At 50.2% G+C, this 26,250-nt stretch overlaps 1 protein-coding gene across 2 annotated transcripts; it reads left to right on the top strand.

The window, feature by feature from the left end:
• Positions 1-558: 558 nt before the first annotated feature.
• GAS2L1 (growth arrest specific 2 like 1) lies at positions 559-25,952 on the top strand. 2 transcript variants are annotated; one of them, XM_081339097.1, is made up of 7 exons: positions 588-753; positions 4,698-4,822; positions 4,987-5,661; positions 14,468-14,575; positions 17,508-17,604; positions 18,655-19,000; positions 22,004-25,952. In XM_081339097.1, exons 3-7 carry the CDS (start codon positions 5,008-5,010, stop codon positions 23,634-23,636), a joined length of 2,838 nt encoding a protein of 945 aa, XP_081195223.1. In that variant the 5' UTR covers positions 588-753; positions 4,698-4,822; positions 4,987-5,007; the 3' UTR covers positions 23,637-25,952. The 2 variants fall into 2 exon arrangements, with proteins under 2 accessions (XP_081195224.1, XP_081195223.1); XM_081339098.1 differs by lacking the exon at positions 4,698-4,822 and having other exon boundaries at positions 559-753.
• Positions 25,953-26,250: the final 298 nt, after the last annotated feature.

The raw sequence follows: 26,250 nt of genomic DNA, 5'->3' as shown, positions 1-26,250 counted from the left end.
GTTCACGAGCTGAGAGAAACGGGATGCATCCGGGAGCCCATCGAGCAAGCCAAGGTCGCCTCTGAGCGCGTGCTGAGTGCCTTTGTCGCGGCCGCCCGCACTGCGCAATTCTGACCCCCCCCTCCAGCTCCCTTCCCCCGTCCCTCCCCCACCCCCCACCCCGGCCAGAGCAATGCAGCGCTGACCCGAAGGAAGCGGGGCGTGTTCGGCTCTTGATCCGGATGAGATCAAGGCGCCGGCAGCGGCAGGCGGAGCCGGAGTGGCTCCGGTTTGCTCAGGACCTGCCCAGTCTCGCGCTCGCCGCCTCGGGCTCCGGAGGCGCGCAGTAGCCGGGATGCCCTCGGGGAGCCGGGGGCAAAGGCGCTGCTAGGGTGCCCCTCCTCCTCTCTTCCTCCTCTCCTCCTCCTCCTCCTCCTCCTCCTCCTCCTCCTCCTCCTCCTCCTCCTCCCCTCCTCCTCCTTTTGCCGGGCTGGCAGCTCCACCTCTTCCTTCGCCTGGAGCCGCGGGATCCCGGGCCAGAGGCTGGCAAGCTCGGCGGCAGCCCGCTCGGCGCTCGGGGAAGCCTCCAGCACCCCGGCCGGCTCTCCCCTCCTCCTGGCCCAGCGCCGCCTCCAGGATCCCGGGCCGCGGCGGCGGAGGACGGATGGGACGCGCGATGCCGGACCGGCCGGGGTGAAGCCTGGCACGAGGCGCGGGGGGCGTCCGGCCACCCTGCTTTGAGCCGGCCCGGAGCGCCCCGACATGGCCGGGCAGGTGAGTCGAGTCGAGTCGGGGGGCGGCGGGACCCGCCGGTCGCTCTGCGGCGCATCTCTCCGGGCGACGGCGGGGGGGGGGGTCGCGCCCCCTCCCGGCGCTTCCAGCTGCGCAGAGATTTCGCCGGGGAAACTGCGGCGCCCGCCAGGATGACTTGCAGGTGGGAAGGGTGCCCGTGACGGGTCCTCGCCCGCCCGCTTCCCGAATCCGCCTGGAATAGGGCGGGGGGCTCGCTGGAAAGGCGAAGGAAGCATGGGCCTTGGAGTCCCCGGAGGAGAGACCCTCGGAGCTCTTCCGGCAGGAAAGCCGGGGAAGCATGGGCCTTGGAGTCCCCGAAGGAGAGACCCTTGGCGCCCATCTGGCAGGAAAGCCGGGGAAGCATGGGCACTGGGGTCCCCGGAGGAGAGACCCTTGGCGCCCATCTGGCAGGAAAGCCGGGGAAGCATGGGCACTGGAGTCCCGGGAGGAGAGACCCTCGGAGCTCTTCCGGCAGGAAAGCCGGGGAAGCATGGGTATTGGAGTCCGGCTTTCCTGACGGAAGAGCTCCAGGGTCTCTCCTCCAAATGCCCCCTGCGTCCCAGCCCTGGGCCGTCCCCCCTCTCGCTACAAGGTTGGCGAGGTTCCGGAGATTGGGGGTCTGAGCCGCGGCGGGGGCTCCCCTGTCTATCCGTCTGTCCATCCCTCTCCGCCTGCCCCCCCCATCCCGCTTTCCTGAAGTGTACCCCACCCCCTACCTAGACGAGAATGGGCTCTGGAGTTGCCGGCTGGGGCTGGAGGGAATCCCCTCCCCCTCTTTCTCCCCCCCTCCCTCGAGTAATTCAGAGGTTGCATTAACGGGACGGCGGATCGGCTGCGGAAGGAGGGGGAGGGGGGGCGCTGAAATAACCGGGATCGCACACGAGCAGAAAGAGGTGGGAATCGGAGGGATCCGGACGTGGGAATGCCCTCCCCCCCCCCCACTCTCCATTCCGGCAACCTCTCCTTCCTTGTCTCTGGCTGCCTGGTTTCACTTCGCTCCGGGGCTGTCATTTTGTGGGGAAGGGGCATCAGCCTCTTCTGGGAAGGTTGCAAATAGTGATCACGTGCTCCCAGGGTGCTGCAACCCTCCTAAATGGGTAGGGGGGGAAGGGGGGGTAGCAAATGTACAGAACACACAACTGTCCCCCTTTTGAAACCTCCCTCCCTCCCCCCCCCTCCCTCAGCACTAAGAGAAATCTGAACCACAGTAGCAAAACAGAAGCCGCCTTCTTGGGCAGGGATGCCTTGGCACATTCCTGGGCACAACATCTGCTGGTTTGTGCAGAGGTTGGCTGGCAACCTACCGGATGTCTGGCGGCACCTTTTTCCCAGTAACACATTTCATTAAAAGGTGTGTGTGTGTGTGTGCTGTTTGTTGTGAGCATCCGCCTTTTTGTAAAAGTGTGTTACTCGGAAAAGGCGTTCACCTGACCCCTCCTGATTTTATTCGTGCAAGGAACTGATCTCTGTCATAAAAATAAATGAGACGTGCCATCCTGGAAGACAGAATAACAGAACAACAGAAGTTGGAAGGGACCTTGGAGGTCTTCTAGTCCAACCCCCTGCTCAAGCAGGGGACCCTATGCCATTCCAGACAAGTGGCTTTTCCAGTCTCTTCTTGAAAATCTCCATTGATGGAGCATCCACAACTTCTGGAGGCAGGCTGTTCCGCTGGTTAATTGTCCTGGCTGTCAGGAAATCCCTCCTTACTTCCAGGTTGCTTCTCCCCTTGATTAGTTTCCATCCGTTGCTTCTTGTCCTGCCTTCGGGCGCTTTGGAGAATAGACTGAACCCCCTTTTCTCTACGGCAGCACCTCAAGTATTGGAAGACTGCTATCCTGTCACCCCTAATCCTTCTTTTCCCCTAGACTAGGCAAACCCAATTCCAGCATCTGTTCTTCGTATGTTTTAGCCTCATTCATGCAGGGAACTGATGGTCCCTGTAATAAAATAAATGAGACGTGCCATCCTGCAAGATTAATAAAGTGAGTCGCTCAGTCAAAGATCACCGATACGGAGAGAGTTATTAAGATTAGTGGAAGGTGCTCCCGCCAGGGCTCAGATCCATGCTGGCTTTTGCCCCAGCAGCATCTGAAAGAAAGGAACGTTCAAAGGCTTTGGGGAAAGAGTGAGCCAGTCCTTAAAAGGTTCCCGAGAATGAAGAACTAGTGAGGAAGAAACTCAACATAACCCCTTCTTGATTTTGTTTAGAATAAGACGGGGCAGAGAGAGCTTTCGCATTTCTGTTTTTCAACCTTTCAAAAGGGTTCCAGACTTGAGTTCTGCACGATGGGGTGCGCTCCTGTTCCTTGCTCCAGCTCCTGCCCATCTGGCAGTTCAGAAAGCATGCAAATGCGAGTAGACGAATAGGTACCATTTCGGTGGGAAGGTAACAGCGTTTGCCCTTTGGCGTATAGCAGCCATGCTGACTACATGACCACGGGAATTGACTTCAGACAATGCTGGCCAAGAAACGGAGCTGAGCACGGTGCCCTAGAGTCGGACACAAGTAACAGGAAAAAACTTTTATCTTTTTTTTTACCCTTCAAAAATAAAGGCTGTCCCTGGAATCCTGCAGTATCTGTTTATTGCCCTACCTTGAAGGGTTGGTGTGCATCACCCGGAACTGTTGTGCTCAACCTTTGAAACTCGTCTCAAAGGAAACCAGGTTTATGCACGACACAATTTCTAGGCAGGTTCTCTTCCAGTACTGGGCTGGAGGGAATTGTGAGAAATAGCACAAAGCACCCCCCCCCCACACACACACACACTCCTTCCAACCAGCTCACAATGGCAAGTGCAGCTCAGCAAATCTGAATACACAAGGGTGACTCACCCTCTAGCAGGCAAGCAAGCAACAACAACAACATTGCCTATGTCCAATCCGCGGGAGGGTTGCTTTCCAAGGGAAAAAATTTCCAAGCATCCATGGAGACCCTTACCCCTGTTTGCCCCCGGCCCAACCACCAGCTTTGTAGACGGATGCTGCATCTGGGATGTGCTTTTAGCAAGAAGAATTCCTGCTTTAAGGAAAACGAGAGAAGGTTTGGTTTTAACCGAAGTTCTTTGTCTCTGTATATACTTTGCTAAAAAAAAAAAGTTTTAAAAAGTTTTTGAGCAGCTCTGTAGCCCTCTCTTCTCTTTGGCCATACTTCGTGGTGCTATTCAAAATGAAAAAGAAGAGGTACAGATGGAAAGCTGTCCGGAAAAGGACAGAGGAGTGTGGAAAGTTCTGTGTGCAGGCCAGGTGTGTAATTGTTGCTCTCACTTCTGGCTGCAATGCTGTTCTCACATGTCTGGAACTAAGCAGGTCTGGACATAAAGGCCACGTCAAGTCAATCTAAGATTAATGGCTTTGGTGTGCACCGTAGCAGCTTCACTATCCGCTCTAAATTTAGAGCAGGGTTTTAGAGCACTGCTTTAAGATGAGTGGACTTCAACTCCCAGAATTCCCCAGCCAACTCCCCATGGCTGGCTGGGGGATTCTGGAAGCTAAAGTCCACCCATCTTAAAAACAGGCAAGGTTGAGAAACATTGATTTAGACTAGACTGTCCAAGTTAGTAAGATCTTCTCCTTCGATAAAACACAGCTGGCCTGCTTCCCATGTCCCGGCAGGTCAAAAAAGTCAAGATGGTGGACATGCAGCTGAAGATCTGCTTGTGTGAATAAAAAATAGATGGGCTTCAACTGCATAGTTTAGCAGCCTTCAGACTACACTTTTAAACAGCTTGGGTTAAGGCTTAGCAACTTACTTCCCCAACCTGGTTAGTGTTCACCTTGGTTAGTTTTATACGGGTCAGCATGTTGTGTGAACCCATCCTATTTGCTTAGTTGATTGATCACATTTTAGCATGCGGGCTGGGGGATTCTGGGAGCTGAAGTATCGTATCTTCTGTATCTTAAAAATTGTCCCCTGCTTGACCAGGGCGTTGGACTAGAAGACCTCCAAGGTCCCTTCCAACTCTGTTACTGGCTTATTCTGCCATGATAGAGAAACACCGATTTAGTGCATGGGACATAAAATATTGATTCAGTAACCAAGTCACTTAGGTGAGTTGGGCTGTGTAGAAATGGGATAAATAAATATGTTTTAGGCCCGAGCTGGTTACTATGCTGGATCGGCTACAGGATTAATAGAGAGAACAAAGGAATAATGGGGTGAGTCTTTGCCGCCTTGATAGTATCTGATATCTCCCTTCCTCCATGCCCAACAGTGACCACGCTGAGACTGAACAATGGCTGACCCTAGCAACATCCAGTCAGCGGCTTCTAAGAGCATACGTCCGTTCCGTTCCAGCGAGGACTATCTCTACGCCATGAAGGAGGACCTGGCGGAATGGCTGAATACCCTTTACGATCTTGATGTCCAGGTGGAGAACTTCATGGATGCCCTGGAGACGGGCTACGATCTCTGCCAGCATGCCAACAACGTCAACCGTATCGCACTGGAATTCCAACAGTCCAACCCGGAAGCTGCTTCTCACATGAGAATCCCTCAGAAGGAGGTGATCTTCCAAGCAAAGAACGTAGTCCCCGGCTCTTTCATCGCTCGGGACAACATCTCCAACTTCATCCAGTGGTGCCGTCAGGAGCTGGGCATCCAAGACGTGGTGATGTTTGAAACCAACGACTTGGTGTTGAAGAAGAATGAGAAGAACTTCGTCCTTTGTCTGCTGGAGGTGGCCAGGAAGGGTTCCAAGTTTGGGATGCTGGCTCCCATGCTCATCCAGATGGAGGAAGAGATTGAGGAGGAGATGAGGGACCACCAGGTGATCTGTGGAGAGCTAAAGACAGAGCAAGTGATCCAAGATTTGGACCCAAAGTCTCCCATTTACTTGAACAAAACGCAAAGGATAACCTTGTGTGACCTCAAGAACCTGGATGAGCTGGTGAGTTCTTGCATTCCCCTTTGGTTTCATTTGTTGAACATAGCTGCATCTTCCCCCTTTCCTTCGACTTTTCAAGATGACATTTTGAGCTTCGTCTATCATTCCCATGAAGTCTTCAAGACTGGCTTCTGGGTTTGGACCTGGCTATTCCAATCCAAACTGGCTCCCGTCCTTTGCTCTATTTTCAAAGAGTCTGTAGCTGAGAATGGACGCAGGTAAGGGGAGAGATGGCTGCCCTCTTCAATCTGGTGTCCTCCAGATGGACTCCTACAAGTCCCCACTAAGAGGTCGTGGAGATTTTGGGAGTGGATTTTGGTCCCAATACCTCTGAATGATCCCAGGTTGAGAAGACTGTTGGTGGTTTCTGAGATATTCTTGATGTGTGCCGGTGTAATTCTTTTTAGGGTGTGTGTTAGTTGTGCTGTACTGGGTTTGAGTGGTCAGGGACTTTCTGATAAAGTTGCGTGGATATCCATTTTGTTGGAACTAAACTAAACTCCTTTGTGTTAATTACAGCGGTTAATGCCATCAAAGAGAAGCTGGAGAGCAAGAGTCATGAGCCATTCCAATCCCTGCCCTGCCCTTGCCCTTAACGAGAGTTATACTCATTATAGGACTCTCAGTGGCTCCATCCAATTCTGTAATCCGTGTTTTAAATTAAATAGATCCCAATGTTTGTAGGACATGCTAAATCCTCTGGTCTAATTCAGTTGGGCCCGCAGGCTGGGCCACCCCATGCTCCAAATGTGTCTTGGCCGTTTCTTTGCTTGAAGTTTTACATTGCTTTCTTCAACCTCTACGTCCTCTTGGCTTTCTCTTTGATGGATGCTGTTCTTGGATTTGTGAGCGAACTGGCTCCTACAGTATTATTTCAAGGTTATCAAGATGCCTCTGGCTAGCTTGATAGGAAGCAGAAGGAGAAGGATGACTGCCTGTCGCTCAGAGAAGACCAGAAATTGTTGGCTACAATATTAGCCCGGTTTGCTGGAGGTGATGGGAGATAGGATGGTGAGATAGGATAATTCTAGATTTAGCTTTTACGTAGTTTAGAGCTTTAATTGTTCTCAGAAGTGCTTTTCCAGTTGTGGTTCTGAGCCTCTTTAAATATTTAATTCAGTCAACATTGCATTGTTCTGGATGCCTCCTTTTTCCAAAGTGTGTTTGTTTTGGCCACCTTTCTCTTGCGTCGTCTTTGCGTCTTTTCATCAGATTTGCAGACCCCTTCATCTCTTTCTCCAACCCTATCTTTAAATAACCCTATTTATATAAATAACCCTATCTACACAAATTTATTTTGCTGGTGGCCATCGTCTTTTTATTCTGTCTTTTTAAGGTACGTTGCCGCGATTGGCAGCTAACGACGTGCCAGAGTTAGGCCCCAAAGGCTCATGGCTTCAGTTAAAATGTGACATTAAAGGGAGAAAGAATTAGACAAACTCAAGACATACGTTGTTAGTTATAAAGTTTTATGGGAGAACCAGCCAAACAGCACCAGTGGGCTGTCAAAGGACTCGATGGTATAGCAACAGGAATAAATGAACGAGGGCCAAATTCAGCATATTGTAAAGTCAGACTTTTCCTGATCCACGTTTTGCCTCGGCATCCTTCTTGTCACACCTGTGATTTGCATATTTTTTACTTTATCTCATGAAGAAAGCCATTCCAAAAAATAAAATTGGAGAAAGGAATTAGGGGTGGGAGGGAAAAAAACAACAACAACTCTCTTCTGCAGCACAGAAAATGCTTATTGTTCCTTCTGAACATTGCCCTGTGCTTTGGACTGAAAGGCCCACTGTATATTTATTTAGGTTATATTATGTTTGTTTTAGGGTTGGCTTCCCTAAAGCTGCTACTTTAAGCCACAAATCGTTTTGGCCACTGGAGAAAATGTTGGGCTGCTGTATTCATCCCCAAGACGTCACTTTTCCATCTTCTCCTCCGCCCATGTCAACAAGTAGACATCCAGCCCATAATTTTGAGACTGAAATAGCAGAGAATAACAGAGACATTCATCCGTTATTCTTCATGTGGACAAATGTCCCTACGTAGCCAGAGGGCGAATATAGGACGGGAAAACGAGAAACAAACCTCAAAAACCAGGGTATTCTCACTACCAACTGAAGGGGGGAAAAATGCTGCGTATAGGAAACTTACACCGTGGCCGTAAGGCAAGGACTACCTGTGTTTCCTCTGCCATGGTGGTCTGTGACACAGCTTTAGGGGTTCCCTACAAGCCTATCCAAACTTACTTAGCTTGGCGAGACAATCTTGAAGTTGTGGGAATGCAACCGCTCTTGTAAAAACTGGGTCTGAAAACAAACAATCCTGAGTAATTTTGTCTGTGAAGAAATACCGACAAGGGTGTCAGAGTTGAGATTTATCTTCTACCTCTGACATACTGTGGCTCTCGAATGGCCCACAACGCTCTTTTTTCAACCACCTCATCTGCTGTACCTGGAGGGGAACACGTTGTAATAACAGGACACAACCTTGATGAAGTCACTTCTTCCTAACTGAGCAAGCCTCACGGCTAATTGAAGTTTTATAGAAGGCGGCCGAGTCAGCTGATGTCTCTCTTTCCTGGCCCGTCCTGGATAAATTGCTCTTTTTATTTTTAGGTGTGGAGTTCTCAGGCCTTTTATGATTTTGCCAACGCAAACTCGCCCCAAGGTACGACACACCCATTGTGCAAAGCAGACGCACATTCAAAGACGGAAATGGGGGTTATTTTCAAGTAAAGGGAATCCTCTTCAGAATATTCATAGAAAGTTCTGGTGGCAAAATCGATGGGGCAGCCTTTGGCTGGACTGAAGACAAGTAGTTAGCATACGCAGGCATCTTTTTTTCGTTTTAATATAATCTTGACCGGTGGAGCGGGGCCTGTAAAAGTTGACAATTTCTTGGGTGGATAGAGTTTGCTTGCCTCTCAACCAAGCCCAAGGGGAGTCTCCTTCTGTGATGGAGAGGATGAGAAAGGAGGATAAGAAAAAGAGGGGAGGGAAAGAAAAAGAAAGAGAGAGAGAGAGAGAGAGAAAGAGAGAAAGAAAGAGAAAAAAAGAGGAACGAGGATGAAGGAAGAGAAGAGAGGGAGGGAGGAGAGAAAGAAAGAAGAAAGAGAGGGAGGAAAGAAATGAAGGAAGAGAAAGAAAAAAAATCAATACAATACAATACAATACAATACAATACAATGCAATGCAATACAATACAATACAATACAATACAATACAATACAATATGGATTTCTGTTTTCTGAGTTCAGATAGGATATTTCCTTGCCACAAATCTGGGCATTAAATTAGGAATGGCATTAAAGACCTAACGAGGTCTTCATTGGGGGAAATGCTGCAAAAAAAATCTCTCTCTGCCTTTGATGTTTTTACTCTTTTTGGGGTGGGCGGGGAGAACTTGTGCGAAAAGAGACTGGACTGACTCTTGTCTGGAAATGGTCTCTAAGTGGTCTCTCCGGCTTGAGCAAGGTTCAGACTAGGAAGGTTGGTCCCTTCCAACTCGGCTATTCTGTTATATCCACGAAGACTAGAAAGCTGCTTTTATTTGAAAGAAGGAATGCTGGAACGAGGCAAAAAACCCTTAGAAAGCTGCTCTCCAGATCCGGAGGACTTTTTCCACCTCAGCTGGTCTGAAAAATCCTTTCCCCCACCCCCGCCCCACCCTCTGCGAGGGCTGGTTGGGACTTGGCGCTGGTTGGCTTCCCGCTGGGACTGCAGTGCAGTTTCACTGGCTGTTCATTCATCTCTCTGGGTGGGGGTCTCTCTTCTAAGCAACCGAGTGTAAATAAACCGGCTCTTCAACTTTGACTGGATGCTTTCCAGAGCTCTGTCTGGTGCAAAGGAGAAAAAGTACAAAGTGGTCTAGTGTGTGTGTGTGTGTGTGTGTGTGTGTGTGTGTGTGTGTGTGTGAGAGAGAGAGAGAGAGAGAGAGAGAGAGAGAGAGAGAGAGAAATCTCCCTTCAGTCCAACTTTGATTTTATAAATTTACCACGTCGTTTTCTTGCAACCACACGGAAGATATTTCCCATTGCCTTCCACTTCCCAGCCCATCCAGAATTCTGGCACCTTCTGGCGATCTGCCATTCGAATTCTGGCCTGCTCCAATCCTGTTTGATCAACTGATGGTGGACTGGACTTCAATGCCCAGAGGTCAACTTCAACTGGACTTCAATGCCCAGAGGTCAACTTCAACTGGACTTCAATGCCCAGAGGTCCCCAGCCAGCATACTTTATTATATGTGTGGACTTCAATTCCCAGAATTCCCCAGCCAGCATGGCTTAAGAAGCATGGCCTTCAACTCCCTAGCCCAGGGGTAGGCAACCTCGGCTCTTTTATGACTCATGGACTTCAACTCTGAAGGACCCAGATTGTTGGGGGCAATTTAGCTGACTTTGTAATAATGCCGCTTGGGAGGGGTGTGAAAGCCCTAATAAGCAGGCATATACATAGAATGAAGGTTACTGCTAAGCTTGTAAGCCGCCCTGAGTCTTCGGAGAAGGGCGGGATATAAATGGAATTTAAAAAAACAACAACTCCCAGTCATAAAAGAGCCGAGGTTGCCTACCCCTGCCCTAGCCAGAGTGTGCCTTAAGACGTGTGGACTTCAACTCCCAGAATTCCACCGTCAGCATGCGGGCTGCGGAATTCTGGGAGTTGAAGTCCACTCAACTTAAAATCCCCAAGGTTGAAAACCATAGCTTGAAGTCCTAACCAAGCCTGACTGCTTATCTCCCAAACTTGGGCACAGTTGGCAGGAAAGCGCTTCTCGCCATGAGCCTGTCTGGAGAGGACAGGAGCCAAGGCGGATCTTTTCTGATTAAGCTTAACATTCCTTTTTAATTTCCAATTCCTTCCCTGCCCTGATTCCTTGCTAAATCTGCAGCTGGCAGATGGGTGACCTTTTTGTTGCGTGCCAAGGGACCGGACTCAGCTCCGGACGGATGGGACTCAGCTTCCCATCCGATGCTAACCAAGGACCGGCTGGTCTTGGAGCTGACCCTTCTCTGCAAATAGACGGCCATCTGCCAAATTCCTAAGCCCGCTGGATTTAAATTCCTTTCAAAGGATCTTTTTAATTTTCTTCTTTTATTACGGCGATGGCACCGGGGGAAAAAATCATGTTTATCTCTAGGAAGATGCTTCAGGCTCATTATTTAGAGCCAGATGCTGTCATGGGGTCTGCCTTAGAAGACAGAAGAACAGAATTGGAAGGGACCCTTGGAGGTCTTCTAGTCCAACCCTCTGCTCAACAGGGAGGCCGATACCATTTCAGACAAATGAGATGTCCAATCTCTTCCTAAAAACCTCCAGTGTTGGACCATTCATCATTTCTGGAGTCAAGTCTTTCTGCTGGTTGATTGTTCTCACTGTCAGGAAATTTCTTCTTGGTTCCAAGTTGCTTCTCTCTCCTTGATGAGTTTCCATCCTTCTTTGCTTCTTGTCCTGCCTTCGGGTCCTTTGGAGAACAGCTTGACCCTCCTCTTTTTTGCGGCAGCCCCTGAGATATTGGAAGGCTGCTATCGTGTCACCCCTAGCCCTTCTTTTCATTAAACGAGACTTATCCAGTTCAGGCAAACCGTTCCCGTTCGGTTGATATTTTTTTTTGTAACGGCTTTCTTTGCATCTTAGGGCTGCGTATGAAACAGGGACGCGGTGGCTCAGTGGGTTAGGATGCTGAGCTTGTTGATCAGAAGGTCGGCTGTTTGGCGGGTCGAATCCCGAGTGCTGCGTAACAGAGTGAGCGCCTGTTACTTGTCCCAGCTTCTGCCAACCTAGCAGTTCGAAAGCACGTAAAAAATGCAAGTAGAAGTAGGGACCACTACGGTGGGAAGGTCACAGCGTTCTGTGCGCCTTTGGCGTCTGGTCATGCCGGCCACATGACCACGGAGACGTCCTCGGACAAGCGCTGGCTCTTCGGCTTTGAAACGGAGATGAACACCGGCCCCTAGAGTCGGAAACGACTAGCACGCATGTGCAGGGGAACCTTTACCTTTACCTGTGAAACAGGAGGCAGGGAAGGAATCTGAGCAAGCGTTAGGATGGCTCGCAGTGAAAAGTCTGAATCGAACAGAGCCGCCCTTTTCAAACTTGGCAACTTTAAGACGGGTGGACTGCAACTCCCAGAATTCCCCAGCCAGCCAACCAACCAAGATGATGAGACAGGAAGTCCAAGTTGCCTTTCGGGGTGGGGGGGGGGAAAGCTCTTTGGGGACAGACTGGGTTCAGCTAATGGAGGTTTTGTCTTGGCAGCGAAGAAGGGGTTGGAGAGAAGGGTCTTTCTCCCCTTTGGGACCAGACAAATCAGAGGACTTTTCTCTCTGCCTTCTTCTCTCGACCTTCCGGCCTCTTCTGCTCGTAGAGCGAAGGAGACGGCTTGTGGCATGTCAGCGGGTGAATTGAACGATTAATCCACTTTCCATCCAGCTGGGTTGTTTGGAAATGGATGCCTTAAACATTTCTTTCTGGTTCGTAAGAGCCCGGCTGCCTGCCCAACGCTTCGCTTTTATGGGCATCGGGCAAACAGAGCAGGAACTGGGAAACACCCTGACTCCTTCCTTTCTCTTTCGGTGGAAAGAAAGGTTTTGTCATGGAGCCCGGCCAGCTGCTTTCTTCCCAGGGGTTCCGCAGAGACAAATGGTTTTTCCCCTGGGGATGCGGGACTGAACGATGCTTGAAGGTGCCAGAACAGCAAGAATCAGAGAAAGAAAGAAAGAAAGAAAGAAAGAAAGAAAGAAAGAAAGAAAGAAAGAAAGAAAGAAAGAAAGAAAGAGAAAGGAAGGAAGGAAGGAAGGAAGGAAGGGAAAGAAAGAAAGAAAGAAAGAAAGAAAGAAAGAAAGAAAGAAAGAAAGAGAAAGAAAGAAAGAAAGAAAGAAAGGGAAAGAAAGAAAGAAAGGAAGGAAGGAAGGAAGGAAGAAAGGAAGGAAGGAAGGAAGGAAGGAAGGAAGGAAGGGAAAGAAAGAAAGAAAGAAAGAAAGAAAGAAAGAGGAAGAAAGAAAGAAAGAAAGAAAGAAAGAAAGAAAGAAAGAAAGAAAGAAAGAAAGAAAGAAAGAAAGAAAGAGGAAGGAAGGAAGGAAGGAAGGAAGGAAGGGGAGGAAGGAAGGAAGAAAGAGAAAGAAAGAAAGAGAAAGAAAGAAAGAAAGAAAGAAAGAAAGAAAGAAAGAAAGAAAGAAAGAAAGAAAGAATTAAAGAAAGAAAGAAAGAGGAAGGAAGGAAGGAAGGAAGGAAGGAAGGAAGGAAGGAAGGAAGGAAGGAAGGAAGGAAGAGGAGGAAAAAGAGGAGAAGGAGATGGAGAAGAATTATTCCCAGAATTCCCCAGGCATCACGGGCGGACTTCATCTCCCAGAATGGCAAGGGATTTCTGGGAGTTGAAGTCCACAGGCCTTTAAGCCGCCAGGGTTTTTAAAACAGGGTTTTAGGACAACGTGGACTTTGGATTCTCCCTCCGCCCTAACTAAATATTATTGGATCAGCCCTGCTAGATTTTTCTTTTCTTTTCTCTTGTTTTGGGCAACTAGGGTGCACTAAATGTAAGGGGGGAAAAATCGGGTTGCTTTTCTTTCCTTTCTCTCTTTCAAATGAACAGGAAAAAAATAATCTTTTTCTTTGCTTTCTTTTTCCTCTGCTAGTAAGAACCCTCCCAAACGGACTTTGGAAAATTCCGCTGATCAATTTTGTTCCATCCAGGGACAAAAAAAAAAAAAGGGGAAACTGTTCATTTTCCCACCGGGACCTTGTGCCTGCTTTCAAAAAAACAATGAGCTCACTTTCCCAAAGTCTCCAGGTAGTTTTTAGGGAGGCAGACTCATAAAAACCCAATAATTGAATTGGCAAAGAGGAGAGAATAATCTTGCCTCAACCCTGGAGGTGGCTGATCACCACAGATTTGGGATCTGCAGCCACAGGGCCTTGTGGAAAGAAACTTTAAAACAAGCACTCTTAAACGAAGCAATACATAGTGGAGCGAGCAAGTGTTTCTCAGCTGCCGTTGTTGTTAGGGATAAATGCAGAGACCGAAGACGACACCCTTGGAAAATAAATAATAATGAACTGGTGATTTATGGGTTTGGAGATTAGAAGAGCAGATAATGGTAAGAAGGAAGTGAGAAAGGATAACTTATGAATGCTGTAAAAAAAAAACAGATTAAAAGCCACTTTGATACCACCCTTGCTTTTTCTTTTTCTTCCTTTACATTTTTTTTTCTCTGTCTCCTTTTTTTGCTTGCTTATTATCACCTTTTGGGCTTTTCAAAATTTGTATTGTTTTTATTCTGTTAATTTTTTTTTTTAAAAAGAAAGATGACACCCATGGGAAATCTTGTACAGGCAGTCCTTGACTTACGACGACAACTGAGTCCCCAATTTTTGTTGCTAAGCGAGACAGTTGTTCAGTGGGTTTTGCCCCATTCTGCGACCTTTCATTGCCACAATTGTTAAGTGAATCGCCGCAGTTGTTAAGTCACACGGTCATTAAGCGAATCCAGCTTCCGCCACTGACTTTGCTTGTCAGAAGGTCGCAAAAGGGGATCACGTGACCCCCCCCGGGATGCTGCCACCGTCATAAATACGAATCAGTTGCCAAACGTCTGAACACTGATCACGAGACCATGGGGAGGCTGCAACAGTCGTAAGTGTGAAAAACCCTCATTAGTCACTTTTTTCCAGTAACTTTGAATGGCCGCTAAACAAACCATTGTAAGTCAAGCAGTGTCCCTGTAGCTGGACAGGTTATTTGCTGCCTGATTTAACCACTGTGTTTTTCCTCTATTTCTCCAACCCGGTTTGTTTCCCGTCCCTCCAGGTAAGAGAGATCCTGGGCCACTGTACCTGCCCGTCCCAGTTCCCCATGGTCAAAGTCTCGGAGGGGAAATACAAAGTTGGAGACTCCAACGCGCTCATCTTCGTCCGGGTAAGAGCTTCTGCAGCTACTCTCTCTCTCCCTTTGTGCCAGAAGGAAAGCCTGAAATATATATAAGGTTTGCTGCCTGAGCAGGGGGTTGGACTACCTGAGCAGGGGGTTGGACTAGATGACCTCCAAGGTCCCTTCCAACTTATTAATATATATATATATATATATATATATATATATATATATATATATATATATATGTGTGTGTGTGTGTGTGTGTGTGTGTGTGTGTGTGTGTGTGTATATATATTCCCCGTGCTGCATCCTATATTTTCACCGGGGGGGGGGGAGCAGCTGTGCTCATTTTCACATGCCCGAAGAACAGCAGGAAACAGATGTTGCTAGCAGAGCATCTGCAGGAGGTTAATGACCCCCTTTGCAAGAGGCTCCTTCATTATGTCCCTCTTTGAGTCACCCAGCAATTCATTCCAGCTGTTTTCGGGGACGGCTCTGCATTTATGCCACGCTGCCTGCCCCCCCCTCCCCCGCGCAATCCTTCAGAAATAGGCTTTTCTTCAGAAAAAAAATAACATAACAGTATTGAGGAAAGACAGCAGCCAGGGCCGTGGAATGGGCAAACCAGAGCGGGCGAAGGAGCTGAGCTGAGGGTCTGGAAAGCACCACCAGCCAGGTCAGATCCACGGATCATCTGGCACAGATTTATATAAGCCGGGGACGGGTGGGGGAGGCAGGGAAGGGAACCGGGGCTGACCCAGCGCAAGGGGGAGGAATCAGGCCAGGGCTAAAGAGCCGGGTCCCTGGAGAGGCTTCAAAAGCTCTGCCTCATTCGTCGCCTGATCCTCAGGTCTCTCCCTTCTCTGTGCAAAAGTCCTTTGCTGCTTTCTGCCTCTGCACCCCAGCAGAGGCCAAAAGGGATGGAGGGGGGGGGCTTCATCCCACCCCCACCCCGATATCTATTGCATGGTTCCAGCGACAGTTTTGATAGTATACACACACACGTACATTCCCTGCACCCTCCTATAGCTCTGTTTTTCCACAACCTAAACCGGTGCATTTGCAGTCAGATGTTACCTAGTAGGGTAATGAAACGTCTGCAAGAAAACCACCAAGCTCAGAGAACATCAAGAACCCTCCAGTCCTTTTTCTCCACCACTCCTCCTCCTCCTCCTCCTCCTCCTCCAACTTCAGTTCCTTCTAGCATTGATGAGGTTACCCAGGGCTTTTTTTCTCATAGAACGCTCAGAACGGAGTTCCGGCACCTTTTTTGGATGGAACCTTGTAGGGTAAGCAAGGCGGGTTGTATGACACGTGTGTGAGTTCCGGCACCTTTTTCTTTTACAAAAAAAGCACTGAGGTTACCTAGTAGGTTAACGAAACATCCGTAAGAAAACAACCAAGCTCAGAGAGCATCAAGGACCCCCAGAGTTCAACCCTCAGCTACAAATGTTTCCTTTGAAAGTTGGCTTATAGCAATTCAGATGACCCACAGCCCCCTTGTTTTTTTATTGCTGGCAATTTCCAGCTTTACCTAGAGAGATTGTGCTCCCAACGGAGAATAATTTGACCGCAGAACCCGTAGGCATCCAATCTGATGAAGCCCTTACGACATTCTGGAAGGCATGGATGCTCAGCTAACGTTCCAGAAAATATGCACGAGGAACATAGAGATGGAAGCTGTTTGACTGACCCCAATTGCATTTTGCCCTGCATGCACATTTTTTTCATTTAAAAGTCCCCGTTTCTGCAAGGCTGCTTGAGCTACGGTCGGGCTTTCTATATCTGATAAAGTCTATCAACGTTCTGCCCTGAAATCTTGGTGTTGGGATGTTGCTGGGACGTTGAGCTTAATCACCACTCTGAAAGCAGGGTGTGCAAGATCCAAAAGGATGGGTAATGGCCTCAATGGCCTGTTTTATCCCCCCGCCCCCCCTCTCTCTCTGCTTACCCAGCCTTTCAGATTACATTTTCTAAGCCTGTAAGATCAAAGTGAAATCTGCACGGTGGATGGAAGGAAGACATTTCCCCCCAATTCTCCTTCATTACGACGTGGTTCTTTTTTTTTTGCAGTTTTCAGTAAGGATGGCTGCAAAACAATCCCTGAAAGATTTTGGAGGCCTGCGCGAGAAAACAGCTAGGATAAAAATAAAAGTCATAAGCGAAGATAATCTCCTGCCCTTTCATGTTATTCCAGGCAGGATTCTTGTCCTGTTGTACGGTGCTTAATGACAGAGCTGGCTTTTTAGGATAAGTTTACACAACCAGCTGCTGCTGTTTGATAGCGTGTGCCAGCAAAGTGAGGACCATCTCTGAAATGGGGAGATTTGAGACGGCTATTGTCTGCTTCAAGAAAAGCTTTGAAATTGCAGCCTTTAAATTCTGGGTATTTCAACGAAGCCTTTTTTTTCCCCCTGGGCAAGGATTTCCAAAGACGACAAGCGGCCTTTGAGAAAATGTTCCACGAATAGTCTCAGAATGTACAGACGGTTCTCACGGCCACGACTGAGCCCAAAGTTTCCGTTGTTAAGCAAGGCAGCGGATAAGTCAGTTTTGCTCCATCTTACGACTTTCCTAGCCACAGCTGTTAAGGGAATCACCGCAGTTATTAAGCCGGGGACACGGTCGTGAAGTGAAGGTCGCAAAAGGGGATCGTCTGACCCCACGGACATTGCAACCGTCATAAGTACACGCCAGTGGCCACCAGTGTCCTTATTTTGATCACCTGGCAACGGAGATGCTGCAACATCCCTATGTGTGAAAAAAAGGGTCATAAGTCATTCTTTTCAGTATCATTGTAACTTTGAGCCGTCACTAAACGAGTGGTTGTAAGTTGAGAACGGCCTGCCTGGTAAAGCCAAAAATGCAGAAGCGTTATTTGCCTTCAGAAGATGACCCCACCAGCCTGGTCCAGTTCTGGTCCTCGAGCCACGGCGAAATGGCACAACTGTGAGATGTTATTTCAATTTCTTCCTAGGTTCTCCGCAGTCACGTGATGGTCCGTGTAGGCGGGGGCTGGGACACGCTGGAGCATTACCTGGATAAGCATGACCCCTGCCGGTGCGCCTCCGTCTGTAAGTAGCTGGGGGGAGGAGGGGCTTGGTGTCAGGGAAGGCATGCAAGCGTCACGCGTGAAGAATCAGGGCCATACAATAAGTCCCAGTTAAGATAATTTATTGCTTATGCCCAGACAGGTGAGTCCTCAAAATACGGCCACAATGAAGCCCCCAAATTTCTGTCGCTACGGTGGGCAGGACAGTGAATCTTGCCCCGTGTTATGCCTTTTCTTGTAGTAACATGTTTGTTAAATGAATCTGGTTTCCCCCCTGACTTTGCTCATCAGAAGATGGCAAAATGTGATCCCAGGTTCCCAAAGTTAAGGCATCCTTGGCCAAATAGCTTCCATGGCTGGTAGCTGCTGCCTGTGAAGCTTATCAGGCCGGGCCCTGAGTTCAAATGCTACCCTATGCATGTCTGTCTGTCTGTCTGTCTCTCTCTCTCTCTCTCTCTGTGCGTGTGTGCCTGATGCTACCTCAAACAAATAGAGAGGGGGGGTCTCAACATCAGCAGCAAAAGAGAAAGTTGTTTTTAAAATTTCCTTCCGCCTGCAAAGCACGGCGGTGCTTTGGGCACATGCTGAAATTTTAGGAGCATCCAGCGTTTTTGGAAAGAGCCCACTTCATGCTCTCGTGTATCCCCGAGGGGTTAACCGGACGCTTCCTGTGAGAAGAAGGCAACAGGAAACAATATTCGTCCCCAAAATGACATAATTAAAAGGTCCCTTCCAACTTGAAGGCTCAGGCAGGATGTTGGCTCGATGCAGCATTGCAATGGCGCCCCCTGGTGGCTGCTAGCCACCAGACATTTCTTGATTGATTTATTATTATTTTTCCTTACTTTTTAAAAATGTCCGCAAGGCTTGCAGTTCCTCTCTTGACACTGCAGCTTTCCTCCCTAAACGGAAAGTCGCAAGAGAGCCAGTTTGGCCTCGTGGTGAAGGCACCAGGCTAGAAAGCGGGAGACTGTGAGTTCTAGTCCCACCTTAGGCACAAAAGCCAATCAATCTCAAGATTGAGCGTGGCACGGCTGACTGATTTGGTTATTCTTTCTCCCTTTTTTTGCAGCTCACCGTCTGACCCAGGGTCGGGGGCTCGGCTTCTCCCCCCAGAAGACCAGCGGCCTAGCCAGTCCCCAGGCAAACAGCCCCACCACTCAGCGTCGGGCTGAAGTGGTGGGTCTGCACAAAGCCTCGGAGGGGGAGAAACGGGTCTTGGTTGGAGGGGACCCGACTCAGCTCAAAGGAAACCGTCCTCCCCCCAAGAGATCTGGGACGGCTACCCCACCGAGGCAGGGGTCGCTGGTTCCTCCAAGTGGAAAATGTAGCAGTGCAGGACAGACGGGTGCCAGCCCTCTACGCAGGTGCACATCCCAAGCCCACCAGGACGCGGGAGAGTCCCATCTCTCCGTCAGGTAAGTCGTGCTGAAAGGGGCTGCCTCTTGAACGTCAGGTTGCAGTTCTGGTCGTAAGTCTGAAGACAAGAACTTTATCCTGAGACGTCCCAAAGAGGCTTTTTCACAAGGCAGCTGGGCTGTCTTTTTTTTTTTTTTTTTGGCTTTGAAGACGTTTCGCTTTGCATCCAAGAAGCTTCTTCAGTTCTTGGATGAGAAGCAAAACGTCCTCAAAGGAAAAAGAAGGAACGTCCAGTTGCCTGGTCTCGTCTGGACTACTGCAACGCTCTCTACATGGGGCTGCCCTTGAGGACCACCCGGAAGCTCCAACTGGTACAGAATGCAGCCGCGAGAGTTGTGTTGGGAGTCTCCCGATACTCCCACGTTACACCGCTGCTCCGTGAGCTGCATTGGTTGCCAGTTGTCTTCCGGGTGAGATTCAAGGTGCTAGTAATGGTGTTCAAAGCCCTCCATGGCATGGGGCCGGAGTACCTTAGGGAACATCTGCTGCCGGCATCAAGCTCCCTGCGCCCTGTGCGTTCCCACAGAGAGGGCCTCCTCAGGGTGCCACCGGTCAGAGAATGCCGACTGGTGGCCCCCAGGGGGAGATCCTTCTCTGTGGGCGCTCCGGAGCTGTGGAACCAGCTACCGGTAGAGCTCCGGATGGCGCCCGATCTTCGCTCCTTTCGTCGCGATCTCAAGACCTTTCTGTTTGTACAAGCCGGCCTAGCCTGATGGGGATTGGTGGGGTTTTTTATTTTGGTGGTTTAGTTTTTAACTTGGTGTTTTAGAATTCTATTTTAACTGTTTTAATATGGGCAACTATTTAATCTCTTTTTAACGTTTGTATTTAGTATTTTATTCTGCCCTGTGAACCGCCCTGAGTCCTCAGGGAGAAGGGCGGTATACAAATATTATTAAATTAAATTAAATTAAATTAAAAGCACCTTTGGGACAGCCATGAGCCGGATGACGGAGAATCTCCACAGACCTTTATCCCGAGACTTGTGAGCTTTGGAAATGAAATGCAACAGCCGGAAAAATCCCCCATTAAAAACCTAAAGAAAAGAATTCACGATTAAGAATTAAACGAGAGTATTTGATCCCGGGCTCAGAGATCACGATCGGGGTGACTCATAGTAAATAAGAATCCGTGCAGGCTTTCGACAAGTAAATTACAATAACAGAGTGCTCTGAACTTGAACTTCACTGTTGTTTAACCTGTTAATTAGTTTTTCTTTCCACACAGGAAATGTATGATAGATGAGTTGGGTTGCAAACAGATACACAAACTTATAAATTTGGGACCTGCTTTGCAAAGGGAGCGGGGGGAAGCGATTATTGTTGCAATGGGTTTCTCAGCGTTCAACTGGACAGGGAGGGAAATACGCAAAGACTTTTCGCTTTTCATCCAAGAAGCTTCATCGGTTGAACTTGGATGAGAAGTGAAACATTTTCTTCTTCTTTTTCTTCTCCTCCTCCTCCTCCTCCCCCCTCCTCCTCCTCCTCCTCCTCCTCCTCCTCCTCTTCTTCTTCTTTTTCTTCTTCTTCTTCTTCTTCTTCTTCTTCTTCTTCTTCTTCTTCTCTTCCTTCTCCTCCTCCTCCTCCCCCCCCCTCCTCCCCCTCCTCCTCCCCCTCCTCCTCCTCCTCCTCCTCTTCTTCTTCTTCTTCTTCTTCTTCTTCTTCTTCTTCTTCTTCTTCTTCTTCTTCTTCTTCTTCTTCTCCTCCTCCTCCTCCTCCTCCTCCCCCACTCCTCCTCCTCCTCCTCCTTCTCCTCCTCCTCCTCCTTCTCTTCCTTCTTCTTCCTCAAGGAAAAACAGTCCATCTGCTTTTTTTTGGGGGGGGGGAAACACTTTTGAGACCGCTGTGAACTGGATGACTGAGAATCTCCATAGACACAAGTCCTGCGGAGTTTGGGGACCCCTGGCTTAGACAGGTAGCAGAAGAGAAGTTGTAGCCACCCCCAGCCAGGTGTTGGGAAAAAAGCAAAGCAGCCAAGGGTGACTCACTCAAACCACAGAAGCAGGATAAGGCAGAGAGCCCGTCTGACGTGATGACAATCTTTCCCCAGACTGCTTTCTCAGCCAGAGCTATGAGTAAACAGAAGGCTCTTTGGTTATCTCTTCCACTAATTGCTCCATAATGGACTTTTAAGTGGAAAGGGAGGGTTAAAACAGGAGTTTGAAAGAGAAACGGGAGAATAGGAGCCCCTTTTCAGACAGCCACGTGAGGGGGAAAAAGGCAGAAGCTTCTCCCTGGTTTGTCGACAAAGAAGCTTCCAGATTCTTCCTGGTTTTTTTTGTTTTTTGTTTCTATTTTGCTCTGGTAGATTGTGGCTCTCTTCCCACCGTGTCTACCAAAGGGCCTGGTTTTCCTGCAAAATTTGGCAATTGCCCCGTTTCAGCAGAATCTCCGCTTGCTAGACTTGCACATCCAAAGTGTTAAATTTGGCACCTTCCTTAGACTTAGAAGAGATGAGCGACTTTGCCAGGCTTCTTACCTCAGGGCAGGAGAGACAAGAAGCAACGGATGGAAACTCATCAAGGAGAGAAGCGACCTAGAACTAAGGAGGAATCTCCTGACAGGGAGGACAATTCACCAGTGGAACGTCTTGCCTCCAGAAGTTGTGGGTGCTCCATCACACAAGAGGTTCTCAAGGGGAGACTAGACAGCCATTGTCTGGAATGCTGTAGGGTCTCCTGCTTGAGCAGGGGGTTGGACTAGATGACCTCTAAGGTGCCTTTTGGCCCTATGATTATATGTTCTAAGTGTGGCTGCTCCATCACGGGAGGTTCTCAAGAAGAGACTGGACAGCCATTTGTCCAGACTGCTATAGGGTTTCCTGCTTGAACAGGGGGTTGGACTAGATGACCTCCAAGGTCCCTAGGATTCTTGGAGGGAGGGTGGGAGGAAGGAAGAAAAGGAAGGAAGGAAGGAAGGAAGGAAGGAAGGAACAAAGGAAGGAAACTTAAGTGCAGAGAGTAAAACGTGATGTGTCTTAAAGGCTGCCGTTCTTTCTTGCAGGACCCCCAGAGCTCGGCGTCTTTCCGGAGACAGCGACTCCTCCTCCTCCTCCTCTAGGCACAGTGCCAGTTTGGGAAGGAAGCGGCACGAGGAGGCCATCCTGGCCCTCCGGAAGGAGGCTGGGAGGCGCATCTCCGAGGGGCCAGCCTCCCAGCTCCACGCCAGTCCCAAACGGCAGCCAGCCAGCCGGAGCCAGTCCCGAGACCGTCTCAGCTTGTCCAAACCCGCGGCGGTGCCCAGGAGGATTGAGTCCGAAGAGCGAGGCCGTCCCCACGTGACAAGCCGGCCGAGCAAGCCTGGACCGCAAAGCCCTCGTCCCCGGGCCCGCAGCCAGGGAAGGCCTGTAGGAGAGCCCGTGTTGCTGATCAGCCGAGCGAAGGACGGACAGCACTCCTGGACACGGGCAGACGAGCCCAAGGAGAACCCCGGGGGCTCTGGAAGAGCCACCCCCAGGACCAAGAGCCCAGCAAGGGGTCATCTGACCCCGCTGGGTTCCCGAAGCCCTGCCCCCACCAAGCGCAGGGGTTCCCTGCCCACCACAAAAATGGCCAATCCCTCCGTCCGAATCCCTCCACCAGCCCCGGGAAGACAGCGACAGCCCTGCTTGTCCGGACAACGGGGGACGGTGAGGCAGCCCCAGGCGGGGGAGAGTGGGCCCTCCAGACAGCCCAATGAGGACGCTTTGGGACAGGAGCTGGAGGGCCTGGCGCAGGCTTTCCGCACCCCGTTGCGCCTTGACCCGAGCCAGGAGCAGCAGCTCTACCGGCGCCTGGAGGAGGAGTTCCTGGCCAACTCTCAGATGATGGGCTTGGAGATGGATGAGGAGCTGGATCCGGGCAGCCAGGCCTGCGACGGTGCCCGGCTCTTGCCCACCAATCCGGACCAAGGGACCGCCGACTCCGCCTACTGCTCCTCCAGCTCCTCCTCTTCCTCCCTCAACGTCTTCAGTAAATACGGTCTCCAAGCAGAGGAGTCCAAGCGGAAGGCAGCCCACCAGGGGACTGGAGGGTCTGAGCTGGCGGCTTTCCAGAACGGCTCGCCTGAGGCTTCTGAGCTGTGGGACTCGTCCGGGTCCCGCGAGCGAAGGAGCCGCTGGAGGAAACCCGTCCTTTCCAGCTCCTCCGACGAAAGCAACTGCTACCTGGGTCTCAATGACGTCCAGGAGGTCCAGGAGGGTCTGGAGCTGGCCGAGCCTTTGGCCGATAGCCCCTGGGCGCCTGGGGAGCCGGCCCCTTCCCACACAGAGCTGAGACCCTCCCTCCAGGACGGCACATCCCCCGCGGCCCCTATCCTGGAAGAAGTCATCCTCTCTACCCAGTCGTCCCTGAGGAAGTCCGACCGCGTGCCTTCCAGCTCCCCGACGAAGCTGCGCCCGCAAATTAAGCCTCGTGCCGACTCCCAACCGGACAAGACCCCTTCCAAAATCCCCACTCCCCTCAGCTACAAGGCGTCCGGAGGACCCAAGGCTCCAACAGGAAGCGCCTCTTCCAGGGACAGCCCAGTCAGAGGCCTGTCGGAGCGCTGGGGCTGGGCGGCCTTCCACCACCTCTTCTCCTCCTCCTCTTCCTCCTCCGGGGAGTGTCCCGGGGGCTCGGTGGAGTCTGCTGTGGCTGATGAGGGGGCTTGGGCCTAGGGCAGCCCCGCCCAGCCCTCCTAACCCCTGCACCCGCTTCTGTGGCCCAGCCCTCTCTTTCTCCCGCTGCTTCCTTGGACCTCTTCCCAGTGTGACTTTGTCATATGCTGCTGTCCGGAAGAGAGTTGTGTTTTTGGGGTGACGGGAGGAGAGAGGGAACAGGAGCGGGGTGGGGGTGGGGGTGTGGAGAAAGCCTGGGATTGCAAGGGTCCGTCCTTCTATATTTTAATTTTGGAGTGCGAGGCTGGGAGTTGGCAGAGGTTAGTGCCGGGAGGCTTGGGCTGCATGTGTGTTGTTTGGGGTGCGTACGTGTGTGAAGCCTTTGTACAGGGAAGTCCTTTAACACTGGATACTAGAGGGAGCGTCAGGGCTAATATTCACTCCCTTGGTCTGTCACTGTCCAGCTTCTGCCATCTTGGTATTTCCGTAGCCGTCTAAGCTCAGTACAAGGAGTCCTCAATTTACGACCAGAACCTCTATCACTCTTAAGTGAATCGTCACCAATTTTACCACCGGTTTTGCCACCGTCATTAAGCAAATTCATCCCTCCCCCCACATTAGAATCCCCCTGAAAGGGTCACAAACAGCAATCACTTGAAACCCCCTTCCCCCCCCACCCCAGAGGCTGCAACCACAGTAAATATACTGGCGGACAAACATCTGAATTTGGATCACGTGACGTTCATAAGTGCAAGGATCCGTTGCGAGTAACGATTTTCAGTGCCGCCGTAACCCTTGCTGAAAAATGATCGTAAGCCGAGGACTTATTTGTTAGCACATCTGTCGGCTTCTCCCATTTCAGCAAAGCCCGGGGTTCTTTCGGACCCCTCTGGAGAGAAAGTCCAGCATGAAAGCTGACCCCCAAGACTTAACCTCATCAGAGCTTCTTCCTTGTGGTCTGGCTCTGCCATACTATTCGAGCGAGGTGGAAAGGCCACCATTTTCGGGAACAGGGTTTTAAAAAGCGGAAAGGAGGGTGACTTTGATTGTGCAATGGCAGTTGCCCTATTGATTTTTTTGGGGGGGCTCTTCCCTCTCCCCACCCCCATGCGCCTACCCCTATTTCCGGCCCTCCAGCCAGGGAGGCAGCATTGTTGGGTCTACGACAATTTGACTGCCGGGCAACTTGCTACGGGACAAGAGTTACACTAATATCAAAGAAAGGGTGGAGCAGAATCATGAAAGAAAGGAGGCCAAAAAAAAAGGAGGGAGAGAATGAAATGCGAATGGCGCACAAATTAAAATATTTTTTTAAAATTTATTTATTTTAAAATAATTAAATAGAATTGTTAAAATTGTCCTGTAGTGAGTCGGCCGTGTTAAGTCGGCCGTGGCAAGTTCCGTCCTTGGCACGGATCGAGCCTTCCAACTTCGTGAGGATTTGGGAAAGGATTGTTTTGTGCACTTGGCAGGGCGTTGTGCAACGGAGCGGCTGTCCCTTTTGTCTTTTTGCACACTCCCCTTGCTTCTGCGCACGCCTGCGCAGAGTCGGAAGAGTGCCTTATGGGGTAGGCTTGGTCGGGGTGGGAATGCCGAAGAGAAAGCGGTTTGACTCCGGTTTCTTGGGTCCCATTTGGAGCCAAACCCTCTCCCCGCAGGAGTGGCCCTGGTGGATTCACACAACGGATGCTGAGCGGCCCCTGGCTGAGGGTCATTCTTGAAACCTCGGGAGAAGCTAGGTAGACGTTTGTGGGACCGAACAGAAGGGGACCCCCCGCCCCCCTATTCTGCAAGGCAATCGTTGCACGTGGCAAAATGCCGGGTTTGGGCAAAGTGGCCGTGTGAGTGGAAAAGAGGGGACAGGGAGGGAACGCTGAAGGCTTTGCACGTGAATTTCTCTTTGGCAGGGCCCCTCTTGGCCTTGGCGACACCCCCCCACCTGCTCCCCCATCACTGGAGGTCTGTTGAATAATCTATGCATATTTAAATAAGTAATGGGGAGCCTGGCTCTCCTCCCGTAGAGTGCCTGCTATCCATCCCCGTGAATGTAGCTGATTAAACCGACCTGCTGATTCCTGAACCCAGACAGTAAAGACTGACACCTCGTCTGTTTTGCCCCGCCCCTTTTTGTGTGCGGTGTGTGCCTGTGAAGAGGTGTGTTAGTACGGAGGGAAGCTGTGCTCCGGATCAGAAAAGTGAATGGGTTTTCTTGGGGTTTGGGCAGCTTTCCTTCTCACGGGCCACGAGCCGCAGTCGTCACTTTCAGCAATGACTCGATGTCAGCTCATCATTGAAACCCTTCCTCTTTTTTCCTTTAAGAAAAAAATTATATTTATTAAGGTTCTTTTTCCATAGGTTGAAAAAAGGAGAAACGAAAAAGTGCAAGAAACACCCCCCCCAAAAAAAGTTCTCAGAAGTACAGCACCTGGGCTCCCCCAGAGCCGGCCACATGCGCCTTTTAACCATGTTCCCTATTGTGCATTTCCACGTGCGTCATTCTTCTTCCTGTCGGAGGAGGTTGGAATATTTGCCCAGTTTTCTTAACCTATCATGGTTTGCTCGGCTAGGGCTTGCGATCTGTCCGCCCCAGGGATTAAAACTGTCAACTGTGATTTACAGATCACAGGGAGAGAGGTTGGTGGCCTGCCCGCGCTAAGTCACAAAAAGAGAAATA

This window comes from Vipera berus, assembly GCF_964194415.1.
Source record: "Vipera berus genome assembly, chromosome: 14".
Taxonomy (NCBI): domain Eukaryota; kingdom Metazoa; phylum Chordata; class Lepidosauria; order Squamata; family Viperidae; genus Vipera; species Vipera berus.
This window is presented reverse-complemented; position numbering and strand designations above follow the sequence as displayed.